At 48.8% G+C, this 13,812-nt stretch overlaps 1 protein-coding gene across 4 annotated transcripts in view; it reads right to left on the reverse strand.

Annotated features, from left to right (window-relative positions):
• Positions 1-295: 295 nt before the first annotated feature.
• The window catches only part of itga11a (integrin, alpha 11a), a 90,158-nt gene continuing 76,641 nt past the window's right edge, over positions 296-13,812 (reverse strand). For all 4 annotated transcript variants that reach the window (XM_058088644.1, XM_058088642.1, XM_058088643.1 and 1 more), the window contains 13 exons: positions 12,747-12,857; positions 12,596-12,681; positions 12,317-12,527; positions 12,147-12,245; positions 7,827-7,903; positions 7,561-7,644; positions 7,406-7,496; positions 7,219-7,332; positions 6,094-6,177; positions 5,911-6,021; positions 5,745-5,840; positions 3,466-3,579; positions 296-2,626 (listed from right to left, as the gene is read on the reverse strand). In XM_058088644.1, coding sequence (XP_057944627.1) covers positions 2,549-2,626; positions 3,466-3,579; positions 5,745-5,840; positions 5,911-6,021; positions 6,094-6,177; positions 7,219-7,332; positions 7,406-7,496; positions 7,561-7,644; positions 7,827-7,903; positions 12,147-12,245; positions 12,317-12,527; positions 12,596-12,681; positions 12,747-12,857 — 1,356 coding nt within the window. In that variant the 3' untranslated portion in view covers positions 296-2,548. The remainder of the gene's footprint in view (positions 2,627-3,465; positions 3,580-5,744; positions 5,841-5,910; positions 6,022-6,093; positions 6,178-7,218; positions 7,333-7,405; positions 7,497-7,560; positions 7,645-7,826; positions 7,904-12,146; positions 12,246-12,316; positions 12,528-12,595; positions 12,682-12,746; positions 12,858-13,812) is intronic.

Consider the following 13,812-nt stretch of genomic DNA (forward strand, 5'->3'; position numbering starts at 1 on the left):
AACATTCTAGAACTCTCTAATGAATGCAATTAATCAGCCTGACAAATAGAGTACTGCATTACCAGGATGATGCAGTATCAGAAGTATACAACGGGCCTGCAGTTATCTCTCAGCAAGGGAAGTACTTCATGGTCTTCATGGTCTTCATAGTCTCTGCTGTTGCTTTTTGTCGCACAAGAACACGACGGCACCAAGACCAGCAAGTCTTTGGCCTCGTTGAGCCAGGCAGGACCGGCCTTGACTCTTTTCACGTCCTTCTGTGGACAGGATGTGACTTGTTGGAGACAAACGCATGTTTTATTCATCGACTTGTTCCAGCTCCTCTACACTCCATCGGGACAAAGACACTTTGATTGGCAAGCCCACCAGGATGCTGGCACGCTGCGTAGGCGACACTTTTACTCCTTTATGTGCCGGACATCACATCGACGTCACGTCCATCCCTTTTCTGCTGCACGAGAGCGACGGGCGATGTTTTGGATCAATGTGTAGCATACGTTAGCAGCTTCGCTCCCTCCAAACCCTCGCATCCTCACGTCCTTTTGGACGCATAATGCCATAAACCGGGTCAGGACTAATAACAGGCACGATATCTTGGTTTTTCAAACCGATAACTTTCTGCTCCTCAAGGCCAAAAACATTTTAATGTCTACTTTAAAGAAAAGAAAAGTGTAGTTTGTGCACACCTGGAGGTACAAAAGACTGGAAGAAATTAGGATTTGACCAAGTGTACAAATTCATCATCAAACATCAAGACATGACTACCATCAGGAGAACCAGAGTATGGGGGGGAGGAGCCACCTGCTGTGGCCCAGCAAGGTGCACTGTATTCGGGCACACGCTCCGAGCAGCCGGCGTGACGCCATGGAGGTCTCTGACAAACCTTGATGGGATTTTCCTCCTCATCACGGAGCACTAGGCACAGCTAGCATGCTAAATGTCTTCCACGGAAAGTGGATGTTTGTTTACAAGTGAGCTCAGGGATGCTACGTCAGGCCGACATCATAGGCAGGAGAAAAAGGAGCACCTGATTTGCTCACCTGCACAGTATGGCTGACAGTGGTGCCTTGGTTAACGTCCGCCCCGGTTACATTATTTTCTATGGGAAAATTAGCTTTGGTTAGAGTCCGTTTTGGTTTGAGTCAGACCTTCTGGCACCAAGGCAGCACTGCATGGGTTATTGCCACTACTTTGTTATCAGATTATCGGTATGACGTACATATTTCCCTCATATCGGCCTTATTATTGTGCAGCCCTAACTTCAAAGGATATAAAATGTTTATGAAGCTATTTACAAGTTCAAGTTAAATCTGTACAAAGTCAAAGTGCATCAAATAATTAAAAGATCATCCGGCATGTTTTCAAGGATGAAAGTATTCTTGAAAAGGGTTAGAGTTTCCGAGAGAAGACAAAAGTCGACCGTAAATTTCAGTGTATAAGCCTTAGAGGAAAAAATAGATTTGTACGTATAGAAGCCGCACTGGTGCATCATTCCGGTGTATCAGCACGTCATAAAATTGTATTATATTGTGGTGCAGGAACCAATCATGAGCAATGAAAAATTGGAAATTGCAAGATGTCATTCTGACTCACATTAAACTCATCACACAGGCACTTAGCACTCAAACAGTATAACTTTACAAGATGTATAAATGTGTGTTTCATATGAAAAAAACTAACACTTTAAAGTTTGAATGCATTTCGCTTTCATTGGAGGAGCATAGAAACCATAGAAATGGTTGATGGTGCAGTAATGCTGCCTCTGTCCTCCAGAGGGAGCCAGAGAACCTGGAGCCAAAAGCCCAGAGGCAAGCTGACGTCATCGCAGCACCTCAATGGATGCTTTGCTGAGACGCAATGCCTTATGGTAAACTTGAATGTTTTTTCAATGTGATCCCATATTGACTCATGTTTGTATATTTGTATACATATTTTGAGTGTTAAGTGACTGTGTGATGGATTTAGTGTTGTTTGGAAGATGACACCGTGAGTCGGACTGCTATACTGGTATACCTGATGACCCCCTGCTAGCTCGTGATTGGCTCCTGCCAGTTGAAGACAAACGTAGCGACTCAAACACTGGAATTTACGGTACTTTGAAAGTCAACGGTCTCTTTTTTACATCAAATTCAACACGCAGCAAACATCTTGGCTTATGGGCGGACAGGTTGAGGTTGTTCATGTACTCTAACGTAGCCACTTCAATAAATATGACAACAAGCAGACCAGGAGGAGGACCTCCAAGGAGGTTCATCTCGGTTCCTCCTCAGCACTCGGAGAACTCCAAAAGAAGACGAGCCCCAAAGGCCGTGAAGGTTAGACAGCGAGGACGGCGGACGACGCAGACGTCGAACGTCCTTCGTGTCGCAACAGTGCAGATACGCTGTGAGTGTGACAGTGCTGACTCCCAGGGGTCAGGGGTCGTGGCGTGGGACAGGTGCGGTGTGCGACCGCACGGGGCCGTCCGGGCGGCGCCGCCGTGGGAGTTGGAGGACGGGAGGAAGGGGGAGGGGTCCCTGAGCGTCTTGCTGGGGGCCTCCAGCCTGCGTTACCGTTCCTCGGGCACCTTTCCCATTGCTTCCCGCTCATCCTCGTCCCCCCGTTTCTGCCTCTGGAAGAAGCCCAGCTGGAAAGGAGAACATCCCATTTAGGACGGATTTGGCTTCAACAATGATTTGGGAATGACAGGAATCAAACCATCACACATCACGGAAGGAGAAAAGTGCGGAAGGAAGAAGGCGGAGACGGAGAAGAGCGACACGTCCGTACGATGGCGTTACAAAGGCCTCCCAGGGAGAAGAAAGGAGGAGGACAAATCCTTCGTATGGGGAAGATAAGTACATCACAGACACGGAGGGGGTGTGGCCAAGGTGTGGCCAAGGTGTGGCCAAGGTGTGGCCAAGGTGTGGCCAAGGTGTGGCCGCGTGTCATGTAAGAAACGATGAACGGTCAGGCAAGGTCGCTGGTGTGAAAACGTCTTCCTGGAATGATTGACATCAGCAAGCAAATGGAAATATTAGCCAATCACAACACGGGTTTTACATTCATTCATTTTCGACCGCTTACCCTCACCAGGGTGGCGGGGGTGCTGGAGCCTATCCCAGCTGTCTTGGGGAGAGGCGGGGTCCACCCTGGACTGGTGGCCAGCCAATCCCAGGGCACATATAGACAAACAACCATTCACACTCACATTCATACCTATGGACAATTTGGGGGGGGCAATGAAGCTAACGTGTTTTTGGAATGGGGGAGGAAAGCGGAGTACCCGGAAGAAAAGCCACACAATTGAGAAAATGTTGTGACCAACATTTTGTGTGAAGGACTTCACACCAAAACAAAGCAGATTTCCCAAGCGCTCTTGAGCAACACGATGGAGCCGCTGGTTGTTGTCCACTTTTCAAGATGGCGACCGACATGACAGTAAAGACGCCGCCTGGGTGGGCTGGGGGGGACCACCACACTTACCTTCCACAGGGCCAGGCTGAGCAGAGCCAGCAGTAGGAGGCCCCCCAGGGTGCTGCCCAGGACGATCCAGATGGAGATCCTGTAGTCGCCCTCCTTTCGGACCTCCAGGATGATCTACAAGGACCACACGAGACCAGAACCTCAGCTGCTAAGTCGCTTACAAATACACACATGGAATATCATTGTACATTTATACTTACAGTACATACTATGTATTATACATCTGTACTTACAGTACATGTGTATCATATATCTGTACTTACAGTACATGTGTATTATACATCTATACTTACAGTACATATGTATTATACATCTATACTTACAGTACATACATATTATACATCTGTACTTACAGTACATGTGTATTATACATCTATACTTACAGTACATGTGTATTATACATCTATACTTACAGTACATACTATGTATTATACATCTGTACTTACAGTACATGTGTATTATACATCTATACTTACAGTACATACTATGTATCATACATCTATACTTACAGTACATATGTATCATATATCTGTACTTACAGTACATATGTATCATACATCTGTACTTACAGTACATGTGTATTATACATCTGTACTTACAGTACATACATATTATACATCTGTACTTACAGTACATATGTATTATACATCTATACTTACAGTACATGTGTATCATACATCTATACTTACAGTACATACGTATTATACATCTGTACTTACAGTACATGTGTATTATACATCTATACTTACAGTACATGTGTATTATACATCTGTGCTTACAGTACATGTGTATTATACAGCTATACTTACAGTACATATGTATTATACAGCTATACTTACAGCACATGTGTATTATACATCTGTACTTACAGTACATGCGTATTATACATCTGAACTTACAGTATAGATGTATTATACATCTGAACTTACAGTATAGATGTATTATATGTATTATACAGCTATACTTAGAGTACATACGTATGTATTATACATCTGTACTTACAGTATAGATGTATTATACAGCTATACTTAGAGTACATACGTATGTATTATTCATGTGTACTTACAGTATAGATGTATTATACAGCTATACCTACAGTACATACGTATGTATTATTCATGTGTACTGTAAATGAATTTCAGTAAAATAAAGTGAATTTCCACGTGAAGAACGTGCCGGTATCGATTCCGTACCGCCGATACCAGCCCAATTGTATTCCCTGGATCGGACAGAAAGTGGGTGGTGACGCCCCCCCCCCCCCATCCAAATGTGATTGGATGCTGCGCTTCGAGTGCCGACCAATAGATGGCAGCAGAGAGCCGTTGGAGTCGACGAGTTGAAGCCGCGGGTCCTTTCGGTCCCTGAGCACCACGCAGCAACTTCTCCCTGCCGGTCCTTCTTTGCTTCCGTTTGCTCCATTAGGGGACGTCTGCCCTGCACCCCCCCCCCCCCCCCCCCCCCCCCCCCCGCCCGGTTCTTCCTCTGGACTGGAAGAACCGGGCAACCAAACCAAACCTGCACATGGCCTAGTTTTGTACAGGGTTGTGTCACGGCCAGGAGCCAATACTCCTCTTAAGAGGAAAAACAATCAGACAGGAAACACAACAACAGATCAGGTGATCGTTGGATTGGGGGGGGGGGGGGGGGGGGGGGGGCACAGCGATGATTGGGCCCATACCAGGGAATTATATCATCATACAGAATAAAAAATATCTCAGATATTCATCCATCTGTTTTTGATGCCACTTATGCTCATGAGGGTGGGCGTATGCCGGAGCCTATCCCAGCGGGGTCCACCCTGGACTGGTGGGCACTTATTGACTCTTTATCTGGACGGGTGGAGGCGGGGCCGCTAGTATGCACACGGAGAAGAAATTAAAAGAGTACATACAAGAGTACAAGTAAAAATCAACTAGTACACTGCATATGTACTAGTATGTACTTCCATTGTACTTCTTAAAAGTAATGTTAAAATGTCAACGGCGACCACGGTGACCCGGTCCCGTCTCGTGCCACCCCCAATGATCAGCCATGTTGGACCAAGAAACATCATGACATTCATGACGACTGTCGCCTTCCAGGGTTAAGCTTTCCTACGCTCTTGAATGCAACAGTTGAAAGCTCCAGTCCTCCAACAAGGACACCAAAGGAGTCGCGACCAAGCTAAGTCCACACAAGGCAACGGACAAGGCTTCAAACAGGAAGTGCCGGAGGTGGCCCCAGGCCGGTGGGGACAGGGTGGCCAAGAAGGCCACCCGGGCGGCGTCGTGCTGACTCACATTTCTGACGGGCCTCTCTTCTTGAAGGAACATGTGACTGGCGGGGGGCAGCTCCACCGACGCGCTGGTGACCAGTTCAAGGATTTTAAACCTCAGCTAGACGAGAAAAGAAAAGGCTGAGTACACCGAAGACTCCCCAGGGGTACTCAGAAGTAGAAGTACTCACCGCGTGTAGAGTGTGTACTCGTAGGACGCCTGCGATTCTAACGGAGATTTCTCTGTAGGGCGCCACGCTGACGGTGCACTGGATGGGCAGCACCAGGGTGTTGCTTCGGTTCTGTGGCCACAGGAACGGAGTTAAGACGTGAATCGGTTCTGCTGGGGGACTTTGTTTGGGGGCGTGCGGTACCAAGCGAGAGAAGCGGGTCAGGTCCTCGGGCGACGCCCTGCTCTGCGCCACGTGCTGAGGCGGTAGACAGTAGGTGCCATCTCTCTGGGGGGGGGGACATCTGTTAGTGAGGGGGGCCATCACCAAAATGGCGGACCAAGCGATGAACCTTTAGGACCCATCAACAATTCAACTGGAAATCTGAAACTATGAACTTCTTCTTTCACTTTGGGCTTTTTTCCCTCCAGGGGGCGCCACACCAAACCAATCTCCTCCATCCAAGGTCCCCCATGTCCTCCTCCGCTACATCCATACACCTCCTCTTTGGTCTTCCTCCACGCCTCCTACCTGGCAGCATCCTTCTACCGATGTGTTCACTACCTCTCCTCTGGACATTCACAAGTGTTGGAAAATACCAGTGCAGCACTAAATTCATCACAGAGCATCTTAACACTGAAATGTACACCTGGCAAATATAAAAACATGTACCAACATGAGTTTGAAATGGAAAACAACATCCCAACTCTTGTAGTTTTCCTATAATTCTTTGCGTCTGAGCAACACATTGATTGGGGTGCTGCAATGACGTCAGTCTCCCTCTGGGCTCTGGGTCCCATGGCTTCCTCTGGTGGACAGAGGCAGCAATGCAGTGCCATCCTCCATTTTCTATGCCGCTTGTCCTCCAACCAACTGCTCTTCTGGCAGTAATGCATCATGGGTAGATGGTATTTTAAAGTGGTATTGCTACATGTAATGTACTGTATATTTCCTAGGTCCCTTTTGAGTGTTAAGCTGCTGTGTGATGAGTTTAATGTTGTCTGTAAGAATAACACCGTGAGTCAGGCTGTCATCATAATGACCTTCTGCTATTCCCAAGGAGTTGACACTTTTCCTTGAAATCTCAGGAAACTGGGAATTTGAACCGCCTTCGTGCTCCAATTCTACGAGACGATCCTAATTGAAACCAACATGGCAGCCTCTTAGGTCACATGCAGCAGAGGCCAACGCACTCAATTTAATAACCCAGGAAAAGCCAGAAACCCCAGGATGTCCAAGTCGGGACATTTGGTGCCCCTGGCTGATGGGGAAACATCGGGTGGTTGCGAAGAGAAGCAGCCGTTCTTTAGTTCCAGAAAGGTCACGTACCTCGTCAATGTGGAAATCAGAAATCTGGAGGAGCTGGTTGCCATTTTTGGTCATTTCCGGGATGTGGATGTTGAGCTGCAGATCTCGAACGGGAAAGTAGCCCAGGTTCTGGATCTGCAACAACGGCGTGGCGGTCATGGTGCGCGTGGGACACGGACCAAGCCACCATTGCAAGGTGAGCGCTCACCTGAAAAGTGAAGTTGAAAGGAGGGCCGGTCACTCCGGGCTCCTCCAGCGAGAGCTCCGACTTGATCTCATAGCGCGTCGGGTTGGAATCCCTGACGTGAGGAGCAAACGTGAGAGCAGGTCGTGTCTGAGCAGAAGGTCCAAGGAATGGCAAACCTCGTGAAGAGAAGGTCGGCCTCGTACTGCAGGGAGTAATGGATGTCGTTGGAATTGTCTGCCATGTTCACCTCCTCGCCGTTACTGTTGCAACACAACAACGTTCCCATTAGGATTCCATTCGTTCAAGGCCACGCCCATCGCCACCTTTTTAGATCTACTTTTCAAACTTGATGAACTGATCGGGTTTTTGTGGTTTTCCCTCATTGTGGAGCGTTGTGGACTAACCGGGGTGTTTGGGGGCAAAGCGGGTTGGGCGTACACACCTGCTGGCTTCCAGGATGACCCTCAGGTGGTCCAGGAAGACGCTGCGGCTGAACTCAAACTCCAGACGAAATAAAACCTACAAGAGAAATACGGTAAAACGATCATCAGATTGTTTTCACGACTTCAGCCAACGCTCATCGAGTGTGTAGACAAGCACGACGTAACCCGGCAGACATGCAGTCATGGTTCATAGTCGTCACGTACAGGAAGTCAGCGTCCATGGGCTATTAGCCATGACCACACCCAAGCGTTCCAACTGTGTGGAGATGAAGCATGCCCATAAATGAATGAAAATGGCTGCTAGGCCGCTAACGAGCTCACCTTTGGCGCCTCATTATCTCCTCAAGCGGCGGTGCGCCAAAGAAAAGGAAAGCCATCGACCCGCTCGCCAACCACCACCATGAAGGATAAAGATGGCTAATGCTAATAAATGCTAAAGCGGCCATGAGGAGGTTTTCCTTCCGGACCAGGCGGGACCAGTATTTATAAAACCATGAAAGGCCTACAAGACAACCCAGCCTTAAATTAACAGCTGCTGTCCTTTCATGTTATTCTTGTGTGGTAATCCCTGGTAACTTTGGGTTCAATTATTGCTCCTCACTAACGACGTTTTACAGAAATGAGTTCACTCATGAATTGACGAGTTATGTTTGGTGGTTGGTGAGGCCTAGTCGTTTATTGGATGGTTCCAAGTTGCTCAGTGGACTGAAGACTGCATTTAGGGAAGATCCATCATCATCAGGACCATTTGAAGGAATTGGTCACGTCTTGGCCGGCGGCGTTGTGGCGACCACCCCAGAATGCCGAGGGCGGGACCCAAATGTATCCAAAATGTTTACTGGGAATAAAGACGAGAGGATCCGACAAACACCAGCATGACTCCTTGTTGGAATCGGCCCTTTGGATTGAGAACAACATATAATATTATATCATATATAATAATAATATATAGAATACAGTATACAATATTATATCATAATAATATATAATATATATAATACAGTACACGTGTACTGAAGGACTTCATATTGAGTATCTGTACTGTATAATATTTCATACTAAAAATACAAGCTGGGACTGGACCTGCACCCTCTGCCCTAAAAAGCAGCAGCTGTAGCATTACACCACCACAGTTGAAAATGAATCCTGATTGTGTGCGAGTACAAAGCTGCTGTCTTCCATTTACCAATCAGAAGCTGCCGTTTGGCCCATTGTGGGAACGCGGGGGTGGGGGGGGGGGGGGGTGCGTGGGGGGAGGGGGGGACATGGCTGGGAAGAAAACAAAACGTATAGAAAGGAAAACAAAGTGAGATCTGGAGCACACATGGAAAGTTGGGGGAGGAGGGGAGCAGCGGGGAGCAGCGGGGAGCGGCGGGGAGCGGCGGGGAGCAGCGGGGAGCAGAGAGGAGCAGTGGGGACCAGCGGGGAGCAGAGAGGAGCAGCGGGGAGCGTTCACTGTCCTCCATGCTCCAATAAAGTGAGCAGGTCCAAGGAGCAAAGAGGAGCGTGAAGGAGCGCTTAGCTTCCCTCCTCCACATAGCATGACTCATCCTGACGGACCACAGACATGGTACATAAACAAATGGGAACCCCCCCCACCCCGACCACATCCATTCTTTGGAAAAGCCTGGAAAAAGGCTTATCTTTTCCAAAGACTGGAGTGAATGCTAAAGACAAACACGATATTGGAGGGCATGCCTCAGGGAAATCTTTTATTGTTTTGCTAACTTGTGTGCACCAAAGCGTAGCGTATTGTTCTTGGTTGTTAAACGGCCTTGGCCAATCACAGCTCGCCATTTGTGTCCCTTCGCCACCAGGAATTTGGCAGCATGAAAAATCCCAAAGCACAGAAATCCTTTGTCCACCCGAATGATCGATATCCCGAATCGTCCATGAACTCACCACGCCACCCTGAGCACTGAAAATGGAACCATAACCCAGGATGCCCCCATGTGATGGGGGACGTGGTGACGGGAACAAGCGTCCCGAATCCATCGACCAAGAAATAGCGATTCGTTTCCTCCTGAGTTGTTTTGTTTGAATCCTTTGGAGCGTTTGGACGTTGCTGCGGGTTTGTAGCAGGAATCAAACTTTGAGTTTACGGGAGAACCCGTTCAAGTCCCAGCAGGCCTGGCATTTCCACTTGGGTTCCCGACTATCGGAGAGCAAAGTCTTGCTTTGTGATTCTCCACGTCCTTCAGAGTCAACGCACGCGTTCGAACCCCTGGCAGATTTTAGGACTGACAGGAGACGTCCTGGTCCCGTTGGCGGGGAGCGCTACGGCCAAACGCCATATTTTGGTTGCCCGGGCGATGACTGCTGTTTGTGATAATAGTGTGGTCAGGACGTTGCATAAACTCCTTCAGTCATTGTCTCTACTTTGGCAGGCAGCACAGCAGGCATGCCCAGACATCAGCGGTCCGGATGGCTGCTGTGTAATCTGCTTTCTGTGGATGTCTTTGACTGCAGGTCTCTGAGGACCATCAGTGTCATCCTATGAAAGGTAATCTGCTTTCTGTGGATGTCTTTGACTGCAGGTCTCTGAGGACCATCAGTGTCATCCTATGAAAGGTCAGTCAAACATCGCCTCCCTGGAGGAGAAACGTGACACCAGCACAGAAAGCCGTGGCCCATAAATACGTCACGAGCCTTCGGAAGGACTCGGAAAAGTCCACTTTCAACAACTCAATGGAGGAATGAGAACCAGATGGCGGACTCCTTTTCCTTCTCGCTCACCTGCTGGACCAAACAGGCACAGGAGAGACGGCTTCCATCAAGACCTCAAATTAGGCCAGCCCATTAATCCTTCATTCATTCATCAGCTTTTGTCTGGAGCTCACGCAATAATAATTAAACAGAATTAATCAGAGATAGAAATACTTTTTAATCCATAATTAATCAGAGATTAATCCATAATAATCCATAATAAGTCGGGATGGACATTTCTTGTGGGCACCGATTCGATTCGCCACAACGACGATACCAACGTCAAATTGTACGGAAAAGGATATTAACTTTGGAAATATGGGCCCTTATTTCATTCAAATAATAACAGTCCTTGAACGCACCACGCCGCACAAGTGGACTACTTTGTTTTGTCTTTCAACTCATGTTTGGTCCCAAATGTGGATTCTATATGGGAAGGCATCAAGGTCGGCTCTGTAAAGACCAAAGTCCAGGCCGGTCCTGGTGGATGGTGGCTCTCCAAAGACCAAAGTCCAGGCCGGTCCTGGTGGATGGGGGCTCTCCAAAGACCAAAGTCCAGGGCGGTCCTGGTGGATGGTGGCTCTCTAAAGACCAAAGTCCAGGCCGGTCCTGGTGGATGGTGGCTCTCTAAAGACCAAAGTCCAGGCCGGTCCTGGTGGATGGTGGCTCTCTAAAGACCAAATTCCAGGCTGGTCCTGGTGGATGGGGGCTCTCTAAAGACCAAAGTCCAGGCCGGTCCTGGTGGATGGGGGCTCTCTAAAGACCAAAGTCCAGGCCAGTCCTGGTGGATGGGGGCTCTCTAAAGACCAAAGTCCAGGCTGGTCCTGGTGGATGGTGGCTCTCTAAAGACCAAAGTCCAGGCCAGTCCTGGTGGATGGTGGCTCTCTAAAGACCAAAGTCCAGGCCGGTCCTGGTGGATGGTGGTTCTGTATCCATTTTGATGTTTATGATGTTGCTCGTGAGAGTTTGCCAAACGACATCATCCATCATTCACGTCTACTCACGTTGGAACTCGTATGCCACGCATGAACGGCGTTGGCCCAGGACCTTCTGGCGTCTCTGCAGCAGGCCACGTTCTCCATGACAAGTGAAAGCCCAGCGAGAGTCCCTCCAAGGAACGTTGGTGTTGTTGCATCATCCATCTAGCAGGACTTTGAAGCTAAACTGGATTTCAAAAGACCATTTTTTCTCCATTTTTGCCGAGTATCCGTTGGGCTTGTGGCTCCGCCGTCGTTGCTGCGTGTCCTCCAACGACGGCGTGGGCCGAGGCTCAAACAGGCGTGTGCACGTTAACGTGCGTGTAAGGAAGGAGAGCATTTAGAGGAAACATCTGTTAACGTTGACGCCGCCAGTAGAAACAGGAACAAGAAGAACTCCCACGCAGCGCAGGGAACATGGCAGCACGACAGCCGAGGTTATGGCCGGCTTCCCGGGAATCCATACAGCAAGTTGGAAGTAATACTCCGATGATCATATGTCTTCTACGCAGGATACACTCAGGAGAAATACTTCAGCAATGACATTCAACTTTGACCTCAGCAACCGGCTGGCATTGAAAGAGTTAATCGCCATATTTGCCGTACTCCAGGAAAGAAGGACATCGGCGGTCTCACCTGTGCTTTGGACTTCATGAAGGGTGCGCTGACGTTGCAGACCTTCTCATGCCTCAGTTTGTCTTCAGGGTAACACTCGATCCTGACATCGGCGTTGTCCTGGGATCAGCGATACAAAATGGCGTCAGCGTCCCCCCAAAGCAGCCGGAACCTTCATGACGAGCTCGTACCTTCAAGATGAGGCTGGAGAAACGCAGATTGGGCGAGTAGCTGATGTTGAGGCGAGCATTGTAAGCGTTTTCTCCTTTGTTCTCCAGCCGGGCGTCCACCACCACGCGTCTCCTGTTTGCTTCTAGAACCCGCAGGGATCCCTCGGCGCCGCCTTCACCCAGATGGCGGCAGAAAGCCCCCCGAGACTGGACAGGCTGGGAGCAGAAGCGACTGAGGGAGGATGAAGGTAGCGTGTGAATGCGAACGCGGTTTCTGCTGATGGATGATGCAACTCCTACCTTGGAGTCATCAGGTCTGTCCCGGTCTGCAGCGCTAGGTCCGGAACGCAGCGCTCATCCTCATCACAGCCGTTCCAGAAGGGCAGCTAGCGATCCACCAAGCGGGTCAGAAACAGCCTGGCAAGACTTCATGTTGGCTTTGGTCTCTCACCTCCGTCTTTGAAAGGGTGGGCCAGCTTTCATCCAGAACCGGACCATCTTCCGCATCCCACAAGCCCACTTGGACCGCAAACACGATGGGTCTCGCGTAGTCGATGGTTTCCTGCAACATGCACCGTGGGCATCAAACTCCTCTTTCATGGCGGGCCTTGGGGGGCCGCTGGTAACGGTCCATATGCAGTATATGAATATAGGAGTCATTATTACAATTATTATTATTACTATTATTATTATTATATTATTATTACACCATGGCCCTGCTTGGATGATCAATACAACAGATTGATGGACAGCTTGGAATCAAACCTCAAGTCAGAGTCTTCATTCGTGAAATTGAGTCTCATCAAATACTCGTTAGTCAGTGAAACTCCAATCTTCATCGAGGCACCCATTAGTCAGGGATACCGGAGTCTTCATCAGGCATGTGTGACTCAAAATCAAAATCAAGTCCTCATTCAACACCCGGGAGTCAGTGATCTTGATCGAGTACCCGGGAGTCAGTGATCTTGATCGAGTACCCGGGAGTCAGTGATCTTGATCGAGTACCCATGAGTCAGTTCTCTTGATCGAGTACCCGGGAGTCAGTGATCTTGATCGAGTACCCGGGAGTCAGTGATCTTGATCGAGTACCCGGGAGTCAGTGATCTTGATCGAGTACCCGTGAGTCAGTTCTCTTGATCGAGTACCCGGGAGTCAGTGATCTTGATCGAGTACCCGGGAGTCAGTGATCTTGATCGAGTACCCGGGAGTCAGTGATCTTGATCGAGTACCCGGGAGTCAGTGATCTTGATTGAGTACCCGGGATTCAGTGATCTTTATCGAGTACCCGGGATTCAGTGATCTTTATCGAGTACCCGGGAGTCAGTGATCTTGATCGAGTACCCGTGAGTCAGTGATCTTGATCGAGTACCCGGGAGTCATTGATCTTGATCGAGTACCCGGGAGTCATTGATCTTGATCGAGTACCCGGGAGTCAGTGATCTTGATTGAGTACCCGGGAGTCAGTGATCTTGATTGAGTACCCGTGAGTCAGTGATCTTGATCGAGTACCTGGGAGT

This window comes from Doryrhamphus excisus, chromosome 12 (genome assembly GCF_030265055.1).
Source record: "Doryrhamphus excisus isolate RoL2022-K1 chromosome 12, RoL_Dexc_1.0, whole genome shotgun sequence".
NCBI classification, from domain to species: Eukaryota; Metazoa; Chordata; class Actinopteri; order Syngnathiformes; family Syngnathidae; genus Doryrhamphus; species Doryrhamphus excisus.